The 21,028-nt window shown below is 35.6% G+C and overlaps 1 protein-coding gene across 5 annotated transcripts in view; it reads right to left on the reverse strand.

The window, feature by feature from the left end:
• Nucleotides 1-21,028, reverse strand: part of FILIP1 (filamin A interacting protein 1) — a 309,418-nt gene that overhangs the window by 24,223 nt on the left and 264,167 nt on the right. For all 5 annotated transcript variants that reach the window (XM_074237338.1, XM_074237339.1, XM_074237337.1 and 2 more), the window contains one exon: nt 3,725-6,527. In XM_074237338.1, the coding sequence (XP_074093439.1) occupies nt 3,725-6,527 (2,803 nt within the window). The remainder of the gene's footprint in view (nt 1-3,724; nt 6,528-21,028) is intronic.

A 21,028-nucleotide genomic window follows, 5' to 3' on the forward strand; every position in this document is an offset into this window, starting at 1 on the left:
CAATACACTTTATATATACTAGGAAGCAGAACATGTGCCATCATTTTATAATTATATAGATGAGAAAACTGAGGCTATGAAAGGATAAATGGTTTCCCCACAATTAAACAGCCAGATCTCCCAAGTCTAGTGTTTTTCCCTCTAAACCATAATGCTCCCTAAATATAAGGAATAAAGTTCTGATCTTATATTCAAGAAGACCTGAGTTCAAGTTTAACCTCTGATACTATGTAACTTTAGCTAAGTCACTTAACATTGATGAGTTATACTTAACAATGAGAATTATACTTATCTTTCAGTGTTGTCATGAGGCTTAAATATCACCAAGAGTTTTCCAAACTTTATAGTGCTATTTGAGATCATGCATCTAGAATTGGAAGGGATAAGAAGCCAACTAGTCCAAATTCTTCATTTTTAAAATAAGAAAACAGAGATCCAAAAAGATTAAGTGACTTGCCCCAAGGTAACAGAGTTAGCAAGTTTCAGATGTGGAATTTGAACCTAGATCCTCTGATTTCAAATTTTTCCATTGTATCCACAAGGGCTCCTATTTATAAATGTCAGTTATTTTTTGTTTCCAAAGGACTGTCCCAATTTTCTTTTTTTTTTTCCATGGTGGAAATTTATGAAGTCATCAGCCTTTTGGTTCTACAAAAGCTTTTGTTGCAGTGATGAGACAAGATTTTTTTTTTTTTTTACATAGGCAAGTTTTGCAAATTATATTTCCTTTTGTATTTTGTCCTGGAACACCTTAAGCTTTCACCAACACAGGTGCAACTTGCCTCATCACAAAACAAATATTATGGTGACAGGAGTTTTCTGGGATTCAAAATATATGTATTATTAAAATATCTTTTTACCTCATGTTTCCCCTCCTCCAGAAGTATCAAACCCTAGGTGACTATTTTCCTTCTCTTATCTGTCCCTAAATCCAGATCTATTTTTATAAGGCAGGAGTTCTTCACCTTTATAGTGTCATGACACTTTTGTCAGTATGATGAAACTTATAGACCTTTTCTCTGAATAGTATTTTGAAATTGTCCTTAATTTCTTCCATATATCTTGTTTGTTCATAATTTTTTTGCATGTCGTTCCTCCATTAAACCATGAGTTGTTTGAAAGGAGGGATTATCTTTTCTTTTATTTATATTCTCAGCATTCAGCATATTGCCTGATATGTGTGTATATATATATATATATATATATTTATATGTGTATATCCATATATATTTATGATTTCAGATGATTTACATTGAAATATGTATATTGTACAATGTACAAATACAATGAAGAATGTAAATCCAAATTTACAGATCCAAATCCACTGAAATCTCAAAGATATCTTGGGGATTTATGAACCTCAGGCTAAGAACCTTTATACTTAAAAAGTTTTTGCCTATAATCCAAATGATGTTACTGATAAGAAAACTATTCAGCTCTATTACTTGCATTACAAATACAAATGTCTACAATAGAGAAACTGCCCTCCAAAATGCTAAAGCATTTTGAGCATTCTCGTGTCTTTAAAAATCTACGATATGGAAAGTTAGTCTCTTATCCTGTCTTCCATACCTAAGGTAAAGCTTTTCTAGGAAAGTAACTGGTAAATAACTTGATAGGTCTTCCTAGCCACCACCACTTAAATCTTCATATCTCTGCACCCAACATAGCCAAGAGAAAGCAAGATTCTAAGCAACTCCCTGTAGTTACCTTTGTCAGGAGTCAGAGAAGTTAGCATTCTAACTCTTTAGAAGGTTGGGAAATGTGGAATGCTATTTGGCTCCAAAAAAAAAAATCTTTTAAATAACTCAAAGCTATCTATCATTAGAAGACTATGAGTAGCTCACATTTTAAAAGTAGAATCTGAAGGAATGTATACCATAAAAGTATAATTTCTATAGAGGTTGGAAACAAATTTTATAGCTGAAGGAGACTGAATGTGGATATTGTTTAAAAGTTCAAGTCTCACAAATCTTTCCTCATAGTTACATTTCCATTTGGTTACAGTAAATGTTTTAGAGCAGTGATGTCAAATTCAATTAGAAAGGTGCAACACTAAACTATTCCTTACGAATTCTATAGGCTGCATATTTACTTTAAAAAACACTTGACATTATCCATATTCTACTGTATTTTTATTTATTTTGTTAGCTATTTCTCAATTACATTTTAATCTGGTTCAGACTTCATTCTGAAGTATTATGTGTAGTGTTCAATAACTACCTTAGATGAACTCTTGAGGTCCCAGCTCTGGAACTAGGGCCAGCTGTTTATTTTATTTTATTTATGTTTGCTAATTTGTTCATAATCTACAAAGGTATTCTCTAAAAATATTCTGACCTGCCTCAAAAAATGTTATGATCAGTGGAGAGAAATTCCAGATCAGTAGTTTTCCAAGGTGACAAAAGATCAATCAACAAATACTGATCGATCTCCTATGTTGTGCTGAAACTTTGTTATTAAATAATGATAGATCAGAACTTAGAGTCATCTAACCCAACTGCCTCATTTTATAGATGAAGAAATAGAGACCCAGGAAAGTGAAGTCTTGCCCAAGGTCACACAGGTTCTAAAGGTATGCTCAGGATTTAAACTCAGGTGTATGATTTCAAGTGCAGTTCTCTTTCCTTTGGGCTTAGGATATGGAGAGTCAACAGCAATTTACATTCTTTCTAAAACTAGTAAGCCAACGAGTTAAAGGTTTCTGTAGATGATTATGGAGCTCATTGAGAGATAAACGATTGCAAGAGATGAAGAAAATATCTACACTGGTAAAAGATGAAATAATTTTATGGAGGAAATTCCTGGTTAGAAATTCTACACATTTTATAGGGTTTTAGAAATCCCAGAACTCTTAATAATAAAATTATATTTTTAATGTATATATGTGTTTTTTAAATGGAGGCAACATTTTGCAATGGCAGCAGGAACAGAAGACATACTTACACATTGGGAATAATGACTTATAGCTTGATAGAGACATCTTTAGGAACTCATTGTGGGGAAATGCCCTTAAGAGATGCATCTTATCATTTCTGAGAGTGGGTTGGGGTAGTAGAAAATATAAGTGATTTGCCTATGGTTATACGACTATTATATGTCAGAGGGGCATGGACTCAGATTTTTCCAGTTATCAATTTGCCATGCTACTTTAACAATACATAGTAGAAAACCAAAGTGAATATAATTGGAAAATTCTTGTTTGTGACATTTCATATCTGGAATACTGACATTTGAAATGTACTTCTGGAGGTGAATTGGCTGATAACAAGGTGTAAATGCTTAAAAATTTGCCAATTGGGGCAGCTAGGTGAAACAATGGATAAAGCACCAGGCCCAAAGTCAGGAGGTCCTGAGTTCAAATCCAATTTCAGATACAAACTATGTGACCCTGGGAAGGTCCCTTAATCCCGATTGCCTCAAAATAAGAAGAAAGAAAAAAGATCTAAAAAAATGTATTTCTAGAGTTACTATTTGCAGGAACTGTACTCAAAACTTTATTTGAACTTCAATTTCTTTTCTTCATTTCTCTAAAGGAAAAAAAAAGCCATTCTGAATAGTAGGATGAACATTGTGTTGTTAAAGAAGTCAAGTTATTTGACATGGGGATTTTTTTTTAAAAGAGGTCAAATTATTTGACATGGAGATATTTAAGAGTTTCTCTCCTTCTCCCATTTTTCTCTGACATAAACTGATGAATATCATGGGAAACTATTCCACTTACCATTGACTGGGTTCCCCTAGTGGATGATGTGGTAGCAGGTGTTATAGTGATGGTGCTTGTCACCTTGCTTGCTCCAGGCCTTGAGGAAAGGTTGTTCCTAGGAGAACGAAGGACAGTGCCTGTGGCAACCTCCTTTTCAGCTGTCACATTGACTGGTCTAACTGTAATCAGAGGATTTGCTCCTTCAGCAGATGTCCCAGGGGATCGTTTAAATTGGGAACCCAAGTGAATGTGAATTTTGTTGTCCTCTGTGGTTATGATATTGGCATTGGAGTTGAATTTTCGTACTGGAGTTGGGACAGTCTGTTTTTCTGGGGTCACTTTGAAGACAGTCCTTCCTATAGGTATTTCCTTTGATTCTGGAGATACAGAGATCTCTGCTGGTGCAGCAGATGTTGATACTGTCATTATCTGAATGGGGGATGTGGGTCTCTCCATAAAAGGTCCCCTGCTGCCCTCAGGGGTCTTCTCTCTTGAGAATGTAGTTATTGTAACTGGTGACATGGCGCGTTCTGGCCCCAGTGTTGTATCACTCCCTTTTGATTTCTGAGACACATTTGGTGAGGGAATAATGGTGATCCGTGGTTTTTGGTTCCCTAAGGTAGGAATGACGGTGGTACTAGAAAAAAATTCTTCAGATGTTGGACTAGTTATCTCCAAAGTAGCTGTGCTATTCTCATGATCAGGAGTCACCCGAATATGAAGAGGCTGGCCCTGCTTTGGTGAAAGAACCACCTCTCCAGGGTGTCCTGGGCCAGAATTGGTTCGAGGCCCTTTTTCTGGAGTTGTTGGGGGACCATTTTCTCTTTTTCTCATCCATGGAATCCAAGATTTTCTCATTGTAAGTTCATTTGCTGCTGGAGGATATCTGTCCAGTACAGAAGAACGCTCCATGGGCTTCTTTAGCCCTACTTGCCGAAGATTGCTCATAATATGATTCTCTTCTTGAAAGGATTTTCTTATAAACACAGCTGGGGTTTCTTCTTCTCCTGAGTCATTGCTTACTACATCTGTCTGCACACCAGTAGATGCCACAGGAATATCTACCATCCTCCTTCCATTCATACTTGGCCTTAGAGCTCGGCTATAACGTTTAGAGAGCTCTAACTCTTTTGTCAAGTTCAGGACTTCCTGTCCCATGTTTCGGTTTTTGCTTTCTTCTTCCATAAACCTTTGCTGAAGAACTGAGTAGTCCACCTGTAGTTGAGAAAGCTGGTCTTCTTTGTTCATTAACTCATGAATCTTCTCTTTCAGAGCTTGTACTTCAGCCTTTAAGTCTCGACTCTTGGCCTCTTCCATCCGGAATCGGTGTCTTAGCTCAGCCTCCTGACTCACAGCCTCACCTTTCTCAATTGCTTTATTTTTTGCAATCTGGTGCTTTATCTCCTCCAGCTGTTGAGAGAGGAAGTTTGCCTTATCCTGCTCAGTTCTGAATTTTTGTTCCAGCTGATCATACTCATCCTCTGTCTTCATCAAGTCTCCTTCAACTACTTCTAATTGTTGGAGACGATTTTTTAGTCTTTCTATTTCCAAGGTTAATTCTTTAATTTTGTTATCTTCTGGGCAGGTGAGCTCAGGTCCTTTTCGGGATCTGCTTCTGTTTATTTCTCGCTCCACTTCTTCCATACCATCTAGCCTCTTCTTTAATCGGTCAACACTACAACTCAACTCTGAAGATTTTTCTTCTTCACTTCTCAATCTCCCCATTAATTCATCTCTCTCTTTTGTCAAACTATATACCTTTTCCTCCATTTCAGACTTTAGTTTCAAAAGTTTCTTACTTTCATCAATTAGTTTCTCAGTTACATCCATAACCTTCCCTTGTTCCACTTTGAAATTTTTATTAAGGCCATCCACTTTTCTCTCTTCTTGTTTTATTTTTTCCATCATGTTTTTCCTTTCATCAACCAGCATCACAGTAAATGACTTCAGCTTTGTCAGATCATCCTTTAAACTCATTTCAGCCTTTTCTAATCGACTTTCAGAAGATTCAAGGTCTTTAACTCGACTCTTCACCACTTCCAATTCGTTTATCAGGTCTTTGGTTAAGTTTTTCTCTTTTTCCAGATTCAAGTGCAACTGTGTGCATTCTGATTTGCTCTTGCTAAAAGCCTCTTCCAACTTCTCCAGTTCAGCCATTCTCTTCTGTAACTTCTCCACTTCAAGCCTAAGCTCCTTGCTGTGGTGTTCTTCTTCCTGTAGTTTCTTCTTCAGTTCTCGACATTGTGATTCTGTTTTGGTGATCTCCTCATCTTTGCCCTCCATTTCCAATACACGCTTCCGAAGGTTTTCTACCTCCACCATAAGGCTGGAGTTTCCACATTCCCCTTTGGCTATTTTATCTCTTAGCTCCTGAAGTTCTTCCTCAGCCTTTTGGAGGTTCTTGTTGGTCTCTTCTAGTTCTTCAATTCTTCGAGTTAAGCCTACTAGTTTAAGCCTAAGCTGCCTATTGTGTGATTCCTGATTAGCCAATTTAGCATTCATCTCCTCATGCTCCTGAGAGAACCTTGAAGACTTATGTTCAAAATCTACTTCTAACTTAAGGAGTTTTTGCCTATCTTCTTTGGATTTTGAAGTAATAGCTTTCAGCTTCTCCTCTTCTTCCTTTAGTTTCTGTGTGAGATCTTGTACCTTCTGGCTTTGCAGACCAAGTTGTTCAATGTGCATTTGTCTTTCATCTACCAGCATGAGGGCAAATGATTTAAGTTTCACCAGTTCATCTCTCAGTTTATTGAGTCTCTTGGTATTTTCTTTTTCTTTTCGGGCTTGGTAAATCTTCTCCTGTTCAAGAAGCTTTTTTAACCTGAAATATAAAGTACAATCATGCATTAAACGATTGATCAACAATGCATAGCAGGGAAACTATGTAAAGACTGCCTTCTTGGGGGGGTGGGGGGAGGGAGGTGAGATTGGGAGAAAAATTGTAAAATTCAAAAACAATAATAAAAAAGACTGATCAATATTGATGTTTGAGTTCTAGTGTGAAATTAAAACTGAAATCATCATCTCAACAAATCATCTCATATCCATAACTGTATGTGGTATGCTAGACCAATGTTGACAAAAGAAGGGTAGAAAACTGACTACTAAAAACAAAACTGAAGTTTACTTAAGTTGGTAGGCCAACCTTAAAAGTTCAGGATCTTCAAAGATTTATAGATTTCGAACTATGAAAGGTTTTGGAGGTTATCTTGTCCAGTCAGTAAACAAGCACATATTAAAGACCCTTCTATTATATACAAAAGGCAAAAAACAATCCATGCTCTCAGAGGAGCTTGAAGTGATTTATTCACTATTTAAACTATGTAAATAATCACTTGATGATGAAACTAAAGATGTTGACTTGACAAAGCTAACAGTATTCTACAAAGAGCCCTTCCCCTTTTTTATACTAGGCTAACCAATGACTTTGTTTCCCTTTCCTCACTACATAATTTTACTTTGATAAAACAAAGTTGAGAGGAAATCAAGGGCTTTCCCAAGTTAAAAAAAAATTCAAATTCTAGTTTTGATACAACTTTTCTTCTTTGTATAATACAGAAAGCAGGTTCCTTTAGGTAAGAATTTTTTTTTATTTTTGCATCTTTTGACACAAGGTAGCACCTTGACAAATCTTTGATTTATTGATTCAACCATTCATACATCTCTCAAAGTGAAAATAGAATATAATTGGCTATTTGATGCTAATTGATTTCTTTTATTTAGTTGTAATCATTTTGAGAATATATCTATAAAATCATTGAAGTTTATAATGTTTAACATGTACTCTTTATGTTAATGTGAAAATGTCTCTGTAGTCATTTAATGTGTTTATAGTAAAGTTATAAACAACCAATTAAATGTGTTTATTTAGGTACATTTTGTTCTTTCGATAGTCACACAGACTCCATAAACATTTTCTTCACCTAATTTGTTTTGAGTAGTTTATTAAACATTTTTTACTAGATGAGTTGTTAATAAAGTAGACTCAATTATAATAGATTTCACATTGTGTCATGCAATGACTGAATGAACTTATAGTAACAATTTATAGCAACTTTTTAATAGAACCATATGTCAGATTAGTGTTAAAACAACAGTTTTGATGATTTCACCACAATAGAATCTATATAATGTGTTTTATAAACCATATTATGTTCTTTCAAGAGTTATATATAAACATGTACATAAGAATTATATGACTCTGAACATATCACTTAAAGTTCTCTGGACCCCAATTTCTTGAACTATAAAATGAGAGCAGACTGATATTAACCTAGATCAGTGAAGTCAAACTCAAATAGAAGCAGATTCCTGTGGGCTGCATATTGACTTAGAAAGCCACAAATTAAAACATAAACCACAGATTGTTTATGTTGTGTTGCGTTTTTATTTATTTTGTCAAATATTTCCTAGTTACATTTTAATCTGGCTCCAAGCAGTTTTGTGGGAGGTATGTAAGTTTGACATCTCTTAATAAAATGATCTCACAAGTTTGTTCCATCTCTAAACCCATGATCCTAGGATCATATAGTTAGAAGGAAACTTAGAGATAATCTTGCACAGTCATGTCTTTTTATAAGTGATAAAACCAAAACCTAGAAACACTGAGACTTGTCCAAGATAAAATAAATGGTAATTGATATTTATAAAGTGCTTTCCTGTATTACCATTTCCAATATTACTTTATCATCTGAAACCTAACAACAATAGTATTAGATAGATGTTATTTTACATTTTACAATTAAGGAAACAGAGGTACACAGAGGCTAATGGTCTTGTTCAGAGTCACACAACTAGTAAGTACCTAAGATAGGATTTGAATTTATGTTTTACTGACTCCAAATTCAATTCTAGAGTTTGGTCTTCTGGATTCAAATCTAAATGTAAAACACTATACTTTTTGATTCTACAAAATTATTCCAAATTTATTGTTAAAATAAGAAAAATAGGAGAAAATTTCTTCTTTAAAATCAGATACTTTAGATATTTTGAGAACTTCAGTATCTTTGGGTTTTTTTAGGTTTTTGCAAGGCAATGTGGTTAAGTGACTTGCTCAAGGCCACACAGCTAGGTAATTAACTCAGGTACTCCTGACTCCAGGGCTGGTGCTATCTACTTTGCCTCCTAGCCACCTTAAACTTAAATATCTTTCATTACAAATCACTGAAAAGTGAAAGCAGAATTTAAGAAGCAACTATGCTTCCCCTTCCCCCCCCCCAAATTACTACAAAGCCTTTAAGATTTCTGACCAGCATAATAGAATACTAGTAAGTGATGTGACATCAAGATAATGATTGTTTAGGACTTAATAGAGAAACACTAGAGAGTTCCCTGAGGTATGTAGAGGTTAAGTGATTAGTTTAGTATCATACTAGTCTTTCTGACTCCAGATCCAGCACATGTTATATCATATTGCCTCTTAAATATTTATTTTGAAAGAGATCATCTTTTCCTCCCCCTCCTTATCAACATCATTATAATGGTGGCACAATGGATAGAGTATTGGACGTTCATTTAGGAAGACTTGAGATCAAATCCCATCTCAAATCCTTCCTAACCATATGGCTGTGGGCAAGTCACTTAACCTCTCTCAGTTTCAGTTTTCTCATCTGTAAAATAAAGATAATAACTTTGCCTGCCACCCAGGGTGGTTTTGAGAATAAAGTAAAATATTACTTGAAAAATGCTTCTATAAACTTTAGAGTGTTATAGTCATTCTTTTTATTAATAGTTATCATCTGATGGAACTAGGAAATGATGGCAGATTATATTCATTTAATCAATTTAAGCTTTATTAGGCAAACATGATGTGTCAGGCACTATACCAGGTGCTGGTCATTTAGAAACAAATTGAAATAAGATTTAGACTTTAAAAGGATCTACTCAAATGGGATTTAGCAGTAGTTACAACAGGTGACCTCATACATATTTTGAAGAAAATGATCAATTTCAATTAGAGGTTAAAAGAAAATAAAGATGTAATTTTTTTCTCCCATCCAAGTTCAAAGACTTCATTAAATTATGGCACATGGTCTCCCAGGTTAAGCACCTTTGCACTAAAATGAAGGTTTAAATCTCTATAAAATAGAAATGAATACTTTATTTTAGAAAAAGTTGATCATGAGGCAGTTAGTTGGTTAAGTGAATTGAACACTGGTCTTGGAGTCAGGAGGACCCAAGCTCAAATTTGACCTCAGACATAGAATACTTACCTAGCTGTGTGACTTTGGGTAAGTCACTTAACCTCATTGCCTTGCAAAAACAAAGAAAAAAAGTGATAATTTCTACCTCTACATTTTTGTGCATGCCATTCCTACTCTGGTGTGGTGTGTGTCTGTGTGTGTCCCCTTCCTTTCCTCCCAAACTGTTCAAGTCACTTATAGCATGAAAACTTCCCTGCCAATCACCTCTTAGGTAGATATGTTCCTTGAAAATACATACTAATATCTCTTAGTACTTATGTTTCTAATTCCATACAATAGTATAGAATGTTACAAATCCAGGATTCTTTGGAACCATTCAATTCAATCCCCCTCTTGAATGAGAGGGAAGGACATGAATAAGAATTCTATTTTGTTTGCTTTTAAATGAATGTTAAAAAATTGTCTTTACTTGTAATTGGGGGAAAATAAAATATTATTAAAGTTAAAAAATAAAGAAAACTGCAATAGCTACAAGAACTTTAAAATATAAAGGAATTCTATTTTGGACATGCTAAGATTTAAATGATAGTAGTAAGCCACCGATATGGAAATATTTAATAACTAGCATTTGGTCAAGGCTGAACATATAGATTGTGAATCATTTATATAGAGGTGCTAGTTGGAATTTCCAAATGATAAAGGAGACATCTAGAATAGCAGAGAATTAAACCTTAGGGAATACTTAAAATGCTGGAGAGAAGAAGAAGAAGAAAAGGATTCTGCAGAAGAAAAAGAGGAAAAGTGATCAGAAAAATCAGAAAAAACAGGAAGACAAGGAAGTAGAATTTCAAAATGGAAGAGTACCAAAATCAAATGGTAGATTTTCCAGCTAGATTAATAGCTGTAAGGGACCTTAGAAGTCATCCAGTCCAATACCTTCATTTTACAGATGAGGAAGCTTAGGTCAAGTGACTTGTCTGATCATAGGCTAGATGTCCCTTGTTACCTCTGGAATGGAGGTTGTTATTTTTTTTAGATTTCAAATTTCTCATCTGTAAAACAGGAAGGTGCCTTCCAGATCAAAAGCAGTGATTCTAATATCAAAGATATTTCTTGATAGTTAACAAGCAATAAGCATTTATAAATGCCTACTATGAGTCAATCACCATGATGCTAAGTGCTGAGGACAGAAAGGCAAAAGATAGTTCCTGTTCTTAAACAGCTGATTGTCTTTGATGGGTTGACTTAGGGATAATGGACTTCATTGATATTGTTGACCTCTAAGGGTCACTGGGTATGCTGACCTCCTGGAGGGAGAGATTCACATTTGCAGAAGTCTTGGAGTAAGGATGATTAAGTTACAAGATCCTGGGTGTGAGAGGAGCCCTCTTTTCAGACATAGCTTCCTGGATTTATCGCCTAGTAGATATTTAATATACAGCCACCATCCTAAGTTGAAAGCCACCTGTCTTTTTTTGACAGACAAGCCAAAATAGCTTTTCAGATCCCACTTTCTGATAGGGGAATGTATTTAAAAATCATTTTAAAAGCTATAAGTTTTCAATGACTTAACTCTCTAGTTAGGACCCCACCACCACCACCATACCCCCAACATGCCTATATAATCAATCACCTTAGAGAATATTAACAAATGTGTGCACTAACCTAATTCTGTTTTGTGCTTTCTTAAGGCCAATCCCCAGAGGTTGGTTAACACATATTTAATCTAATTATTAATTTTAAGACCAAAATTCATTGAGGATTCCTCCTCAATGCCTAAAGTCAAAATATTTTTGAAGGAAAGGTAAATTTATCTATGTGAGAAAAAATGCACTTGATGCCTCAAGTTTCACTTCAATTATAATAGTTTCCAGTCACAAGCAATTAAACAGCCCTTCTGTTGCTGATTTTCACTGTAATAACTTATGGTATTCCCACTTTTATCTTCCTCAGCAATCCTGGTTTGCTAATTTTACAAAGTGATTAACAAAATGAAATTCAAAAACACCATTTAGAACAACATACTGATTTACAACCATCTTTACAATTTTTGTTTTTTAAAAATACATGGAATGGGAGAAACATCAGACTGAGAGTCAAGAGACTTGAGTTCTAGTGTCCCTAGTGACTGGGCAGGTACCAGATGTGTGTTCTTTTGTTGACTGCTAAATCTTCAGTGTAAGCCTGCAAATGGACAAGCTTCATATTAGGGCTTGATTTATTGCTTTGCAGATTGTTTAGCCTTAAGAAAGTGATAGAGGAAAAAAAATCTTAATAATGAAAATGAAACCTAAAAGTGTGTCCTGAGTAAATTTTTCCCCTGGAGATCTGGTTGTTAAACCTTTACCAGCCCATTGCAGCAAACCCTTCTCTAGGCTTTAATTTCCTCATGATCTTATCCTATGTTAGAGACAAGAGTGGAAAAGCTAAGTTTTATAATCAAAAACACAGTTTGAAGGACTATGTTGAGAAAAAATAATTAGGTGTGACCCAGGAAACAATTGCAAGTTCTGAGTTTATAATTGACCTCTAGAAGAGAGTAACAATTAGGATGAGAGGAAGAAATTATTATTTTCCATGAGCTCTATTATAACTATATTTGTTATCTTTGACATCTAAGTATATATCTTCTTTTAAAAAATATTATAATAATAATTATTATTATTGTCTATGTGGAGTTGTGGAGAACCTGGAAAATCCTCCAAATGTTTTTGGTATCTTTGTACTTTCTGAGAAAGCTTTTGGAGGTGGTGGAGAGTGTAGCATGAGGAGAACTGCATGCACAAATGCAAATTAATAGAATCCTCCACTGTAGAAGCCAACTCTTGGCTGGAAAAAAAGCTATGGGTTTGTAAGAGAGACCCTAGATTCAAGTACTGGTCCTGTCTTATAATACCACATACAACTCCCAGCCTCCCTGGGATTTGGGAACTTCTGCTCCCTCATCTGCAAAAGAAATAATTGGACTGGATGATATTTCTTGTTCATTACAGCACTAAGTTGATGAACTTAAGGAATTCTCTCATAGAATGACAGTCCTTGGCCCTATTCTATCAAATATTTTTACTCATGACTTGGCTAAAGGTACAGGTAGCATACTTATTAAATATTAAGATCATGCAAAAGGTGGGAAAGGAGACAAAAGGTGGGTGGTGAGGGAAGGGAACAAGCATAAAGAGCCTCTTACATGTCAGGCATTGTGTGGAACACATTACATATATTTTCTCATTTGATCCCCACAAAAACACTTGAGGTAAGCATCCCCTTTTTACAGATGAGGACACTGAGGCAGACAGAGATTAGGTGACTTGCCAAGGGTAATAAACCAGTAAGTATCTGAGGCTGCATTTGAATTTGGGTCTTCCTGATTTCAGGTCTAATACACTTTATTACCTAATGTAGAAGAAAGCTAATATATTTGGTAATAGGTTCCAAAAATATAACCTAGGAATTTAAAATGATAAAATTTTACAGGGATCATAAATATAACCATGGATTTTAAAATTGGAAGGAAATTTAAAAGTTAACTAGTCCAACCTTTCTTTTATAGATGATAAAACTGAGACAGAATAATGGGAAATTATTTTCCCAAAGTCACATAGTAAACAGCAGAGGCAGATTCAAACCCAGGTTCTCTGACTTCAAATTCGGGGTTTTTTTTTCACTTTACTCCAATGACTCTTGCACTTGGATTAAAAAAAAATATCTTCATATATATAAGATGAGAAAGGTGCAGTTCTGTAAAAAAAAATAAAGTTTATCTGAAAAAAAGATCTGGGTGTTTTAGTGGACAGAAAGCTCAACATGAAATAATAGAAGGGCATTGTTGCCAAAAAGCTAGTATCGTCTTGGGCTACATTAAAAGAGGAAAAAGTATCCAGCACTAGGGAGATGATATTCCCAGCATAATCAATCTGAGTCCAAAGTGTAGTACTGGAGACAACTCTAACTAGCTTACAAGAACTGATTAAGTTTTCAGTGTGAACATTTCTCCCTCAGAAATTAGCAATAGTTACAAAATAGGTCATGATTGATTGTTTTGTTGATCATCTAAACTGTGTTTCTAGCATGGGTAGGATGAGGCCTGTTTTAATAAATGAATTAATGAATAAAAAAGGGTTCTGGAATAGAAACTTTCTAAGGCTTATGATCCTTTTATTCTAAAGTTCATGATCCTCTAATATTGTAGTATCCTTCATGGAGAGGAGAAAAAAAGGTAATATCATCTCTGTTTTAGGGCTTGGGAGGTTGACAGTTTTGGAATTCTATGAATTTTGTTTATTTCTGCATATTTCCTATTTCTATTTATCAAGAACAATATAATTGAATATCTCATATTCAGATATTATATGGCACCAGTGACTGAAGGATTCAAGTACTTTTAAAATCTTATCTAATACACTGTAAACTTCCCCATGAGACTGATTAAAAAGTGGTCTCATTCTTACATCTAATCATGGGAATCAGTAATGTAGCCAAGCCTAGAATATGTCTGAGCCTCTAATGAGAACCAGGAAGTCTAATGAGAAAATGAAAATTCTCTGCCTCCTCCTTTCTCCCTTCTTGTTTAATTTTCATGGGAATCTGTTTAGAATCAGTACTGGTGGAGTTGTTAAGAGTTGGGCTGGGGGGGGGGGTGGGAAGGGAGAGAGGTTCCAAGTGCATTTTGCTACAGGAAAATGCAAATGTTCATTTGTCCTAACTCTTGGTACAGCAGGAGGAGGAGGAGGTGGAATGAGTAGGAGAAGTAAAATTAGTAACATGGATGGAAGCAATACAGATTTTGCAGGTATAATTAAATTTTTGCTTATAGAAATGATTAGTAATTATTTACAAGGTTGGCATGATCTCCATCCATTGGCATGCAATCAATGTAAGCAGAACCCCAATTCTCTGAATGTTTTACTGACTTTTTATTTTAAAAAAGACTTTCTTATAAAGAGGATAGCACAGGACAAATAAGTCTTCTACTCATTTTCAGATCCAAGCTGCCTTGGTTAAAAATTCCTATCTAAATATATTTTTCATTTTCAGTTTTATGAAAAAAAGGGGGCATAAAACTCAGTCTTGAATAAGAAACATTCCTTGCTTCTTCATCATCAGCCATGATATTTAACAGTGGAACTACTTGCCCAATAGAAGATATCATATCCATCAAGGGAAAAAAGAAAGAGTTGAAGCAGCTCTGAAGAGTGTGACCTCTGACAGCAGAGAAAAGGGCTAGTTATGAATTCTCAAGAGATTTTTAGTCTGGCAGCTGAAAATTAAACTGAAAAAAATGAAGCAGACCTGGCAACCTGCCCAATAGAGGCAATGTAAGGCTACCTCAAGAAGAAAAAGGTTATTGAGGCTCTGAAATGCAGGAGAAATGAAATACCTTGGTCACTTATGTTTCTTATATATGTGCCTCTCTTCTAGAATATGCTATGTGTATTCTAACTCTTTCTATTTCTTTCTATTGATGCTGGGTGTATTTGTAGAATAGTGTGCCCTTGGTTTATGGGGGAAATGTTTTTTAGTTACCATTCCTACTATGCCATCTCAGGAAATGATTTTGAAAGGTAAATACAACAGTAGAGACTCACAAGTCAAAGTTTTAGAGGATTCAGAGAGTACCTTGAATCTGGGCATGGTCTCTTTCCCTGGAGAATCCAACCTGCATCCTACAAGTTGAATTTGGAAAGGTAGCCCAAAAGTAGCTATGACCTTAGTTTGGACTTGTGATTTCATGTATGCAGGAAATTCAGTTATTGAAACTCTCTCCTCCAATGTAGGTCAGCAACTCCATGCAGATGGACTACTAACTCCTTTGTAATTTATAGTCTTAGAGAATATGCAATGCAAATTCAAGTAATGTGATGACTTCATGAGATATGTGACTCAAACAAATTGATACCTAGTAGTCTGAGATATTGTGGTTTGCTTACAGTCACACAGCTAGCCTATGTTACTTAAACCCAAGCTAGCTTTAAGGCTAACTCTCCACCCATCACAATGCTCTGCTTTCCAGGAAGAAGGGGACACATGCATGGTAGAGCAATGGATAGTGCACTGGATCTGAAACCAGAAAGTGAATAAATTCAAATGAAACCATAGGTACTTACTAGCTGTGTGACCTTGGGCAGGTCATTTCACCTCTTTTATGCCTCAGTTTGCTCAACTCTAAAAAAAAGGATAATAATAATCCCAGGGTTGTTCAGTCATTTCATTGTCATGTCTGACTCCTTGTGACTTCACTTATTTTTATTTTTTGGCAATGAAACTGGAATGATTTCCTTCTTTAGCTCATTTTACAGATGGGAAGTAGTTAGGAAGACTCATCTTCATGAATTCAAATCCGGCCCATGATACTTCCTAGCAGTGTAACCTTGAGCGAGTACTTACTCTTGTTTGTCTGTAAAATGAGCTGGAAAAGGAAATTACAAAGCACTCTAGTATCTTTGCCAAGAAAACCTCAATGAGGTCACAAAGAGTTGGAAACAACAGTAGCAACCATTATATTTCTTTTTAAAGTTGCAAAGGTGTCACTTAAAGAACTCAGTTTCTTAATCTGTAAAATGAGCTGAAGAGGGAAATCACTCTTAATATTTTTTGCCAAAAATCAATAATGGGATCCCATTATGCTTCTTAAATAGCAGCTAAAAAATAGGCACATAAACAAATTTAAGCAATCACATAAATTATGTTTAAATACACATGCATATATTATTTTGCTAATGTGACAGGAACAGACTGCAAAGCTAGATGAGGAGGAAAGGGAGATCAGACTGAGATTAAGAATTTATCTTGGCTAAATTCACAAAGCACAAGTTCAAGTTCTAAATTGATTGTATGTCCTAGGTGATATACTTGAATCCTTCTGAAGAGCCAGATAGAACACTAGAAGGGTTTCTGAACCTGGGCTGAAAGAATTATTTGACTCTGAATGTTCCTGGGAAACATTAAAAATGGGGCAAACTTTTCAAGTTTGGTCCAGCATTGAACAGCTGGGTACTAAGCCCATAAACCAGAATATACAAGGATGTGAACATACAAATAGCCAAAGTATGTCCATTTAAATCTTACAGGAAATAAACTAAACCAGCCAATCTCCCTGCTTTCACCTTGATTTCCCCTGTTTAAAAATAAATAATGCATCCATTAACAAAAAAGAATGCATTCCAACCACATACCACTTTGCCAGAAACTTCATAGCCAGAAGATGGAATTAGAAAGTACAGAGATGAATTCCAGGGCATCCAGTTGGGGGTAGAGATAGGGGCAGAGGAGGAGATTGACTATCTCCTGCTAGCTTTTCAAACTCAGAGGAAGTCATTTAGCATTATTGGGTTTCAGTTTCCTCATCTGTAAAATGAGAAGTTTGGACTGCATGATCTCTGATTCCATCTTACCATTTTAGCATTACATAATTTGTTTTTTTTAAAAAAAAATAGCTAAATTAACATCAGATTGACTGAGAAATATCAAACACACATTGTAAATCTTGGGGTGGAAGGAAGTTAGGTTAAGCTCAATCTATGTTGAGGCAGGGAAAGAGTAGAGGACAGCCTGAGAAAGATCTCTCAGAAAGACCTCTATTAAAAGTAGGACAACAAGCTTAACCAGAATAGCTAGCATTTATGGCTTGTAAATGGGGTACAGATCTTAGAAGAAAATAGCAAATGGCTATAGGCTTCTCTGCACTAAGATGGGATGAACTTTGGCCTCTGTTGGCAGGACTCTACAAAGGCAGGCCATTTTGGAGAGAGACCAGATGCCCTGCTGATTTTACTTTGCTTTCCATTAATCAATTAGCATTTCTTAATGAAGCAGAGCACAGGGAAACCTAAGACACCTTGGATTCATGAAAGGCTTAACATGTACTATATACAATGCCACCCATGTGTAATGAGTACTTTCTTAGTCACTCCTTGGGGACAATCCCTTGGCGTACCCATTGGAAAATACCTGGAATCAGATGCTAAACCACTCTTCAAGCATCATCCTTGTCCTGCCCATCAGAAAGGTGTGTTTGAGCAGACTTCCACCTTCCTTTATCCTTCTTTGCTTTTCCCCATGCTGTCTTTCTCTCTCTCTCTCTCTCTCTCTCTCTCAGTTCCCATGATCTGGTCATGTGGTAGGAAAAATATGGCCCCAGCTCCATGTGGCTAGACTATATAGTGATCTAAACTTTTCTTCTGACTCTCCTGGGCTCCCTGTAATTTCTTCCTCCCTTCTTTCCTCTAAGTTTTTTCTCTTTTGTCTTTTTCCCTCTTTAACTTCATTATTTTTTCCCAGTTTGTCCTGTTTGTTGTTCTCCTGCTAGACTCAAGATCTGGAGAGCTCTCATGCTCTCTCTCTCTCTCTCTCTCTCCTTCTTCTCTTTAACAATATGATGCTTTACCATTCCCCAATTGACAAATGGTCAAAGGATCTGCAAGGCAATTTACAGCTGAAGAAATCAAAGCAATCAGTCATATGAAAAATTGCTCCAAATCATTACTTATTAGAGAAATGCAAATTAAAGCATCTCTGAGATACCAATATGACCAGAAAGGACAATGATCAATGTTGGAAGAGATGTGGGAAATCTGGGACTCTAATACATTGTTGGTGGATATGTAAACTCATTCAACCTTTCTGGAGAGCAATTTGGGATTATGCCCAAAAGGCAACAAAGGGTCTGTACCCTGAAGAGATTATGGAAAAGGGTAAAAACATCACTTGTACAAAAATATTCATAGTAGCTCTGTTTGTGGTGGCAAAAAATTGGAAATTAAGTGAATGTCCTTCAATTGGGGAATGGCTTAACAAACTGTGGTATAAGGATTTCATGGAATACTATTGTTCTATGGGGGGGGCGGCTAGGTGTCGCAGTGAATAGAGCACCAACCCTGGATTTAGGAGTACCTGAGTTCAAATCAATTAATAATTACCCCCATTTGCCTTGCAAAACCTAAAAAAAAAACAGGAGGGATGGGAATTCAGGGAAGCTTGGAGGGATTTGCATGAACCTATGCTGAGATGAGCAGAACCAGAAAAACATTGTACACCATAACAGCAACATGGGTGTGATGATCAACTTTGATGGATTTGCTCATTCCATCAGTAAAACAATGGGCGGCTAGGTGGTGTAGTGGATAAAGCACCGGCCCTGAAGTCAGGAGTACCGGAGTTCAAATCCAGTCTCAGACACTTACTAATTACCTAGCTGTGTGGCCTAGGGCAAGCCAATTAACCCCATTTGCCTTGCAAAAACCTAAAACAAAAAAACAAACAAACAAAAAAAAACAATCAGGGACAATCTGGGGCTGTCTGCAATGGAGAATACCCTCTGTATCCAGAGAAAGAACTGTGGAGTTTGAACGAAGACCAAGGACTATTAACTTTAATTTAGAAAAAAAACTGATATCTTATTGTTTGATCTTGCTATCTCTTATACTTTATGTTTCTTCCTTAAGGATATGATTTCTCTCTCATCACATTCAATTTGTATCAATGTATACCATAGAAACAATGTAAAGACTGGTAAATTGCCTTCTGTGGGGGATGGGGGGAGGGAAGTAAGATTGGGGGAAAATTGTAAAACTCAAAATAAATAAAATCTTAAAAAAATGGTGCTTTTATCAATGTTGATCTTAGCTTCTCTCTTTCTCTTTTCTCTTTCCTAAGCTTTTTTCCTTTTTCCCTTTTAACTTGACTACTTTCCATACTTATTAATATCAATATGTCCCGGCTCCAGCCTCAATCTACCTGAGTTTAAACCCAGTTATATCTGGGTTTTCATTTCCTTTCCTCTTTCCTTTGAATCCTTTAATCTCAACTTTTGTTAATCAACTTATATTTTAAATAGCTTGTCATCTTGCTATCTCTCCAGAAAGCTTAATCTGAACTGTTTTTGGTTACCTGTGAGCTTTATGTAGTAACTTGTGAACTTTCTGTAATAACATGTGAACTTTGCGGTAACCTGTGAATTAAAATCTTTTCTTAACTTCCAGAGTCAGTTTTTCACTTAGAATGAATCCAAAATTTAAGTCCCCTCTACCTTAAAAGCTTACCATGGCAGATACTGTGTTACGCTCTGAGGATGTAAAAACAAAAATGAAACAGTCTTGTCCTTAAGAAACTTACATTCTAATATTTAGGAGAGACCACATACATATGGATATATATGAGTATAAAATAAAGATAAAACAAATACAAAATCTTTTTAGCAATAGAGTTACCGGGTATTGAAGGAAACTAGAGTTGTTGTTTTTTTGAATCTGTGCTGTGTACATCTTTGCTCTAGCTCATCCTTCAGGCCCAACTAAAATCTAATCTTTTACAAGAAGTCTTTTTCTGAGTTTTTTCTCTAGGACCAAGTTTCTTGGTCATTATAATTACATCCAGTTTGTTGTTTGTTCTTGTGTGTGTTAATGTGTGTGTGGAGGGGAGGGAACTATTGTTATACTTTCGTTCATTGTTTACCCAGTTCTGCTTAGTTACAGAGTAATTGTCACTATCAATTCAAATATCTTTCCATGGTTATCTGAATTCTTTATATATATTGTGTTTATGGTATGGTTATAGTATATTATATTCCCATACAACTATTTGCTTAATCATTTCCCTACAGATTGACTTCTACTTTGTTTCCAGTTTTTTACTTTCACAAAATCTATAAATATTTTGGTATAAATGGGATTTTTGTCTTTAACTTGAGTCTTATTTGCCTCTGGAAACTAACAGATCAGGTTGTTAACATCACCATCTGACAAGAGTGTGCTGGAAAATATTTAACAACCAGCTCTTCAGAAAGGTAGATAACATTTTAAAATTTAACCTGAATTATTAAGATACCCTCCATCATTTTCTTAAATCTAGATAATCAAAGTGAGAATAAATTGAGCCCTGATATATCATTTGTGGTTTCCAAGGTGTAAATGCTCATTCTGAAAATTTAACAATTTCTAAATGACTCTGGCACACCCCCTTCTCTGATCACCTTGAATATTAAACAGCAGATTTTCATAGTCGAAGGTAAACTAGGCAAAGTACATTTCCTGGTCTTTAGGCTCCATTTCTTCCTGCTTCTCCCTCACCCTAAGGCTGACTTTTCTTGCTTATTATCCTCTTACTCCCATCATGCCTTGCATCGGAATGTCATTGTAAAAGGATATAAATATTTTAGTTACTTTTTCAGCATAATTTTAAATTG

Source organism: Macrotis lagotis, chromosome 5, assembly GCF_037893015.1.
Source record: "Macrotis lagotis isolate mMagLag1 chromosome 5, bilby.v1.9.chrom.fasta, whole genome shotgun sequence".
NCBI lineage: Eukaryota > Metazoa > Chordata > Mammalia > Peramelemorphia > Peramelidae > Macrotis > Macrotis lagotis.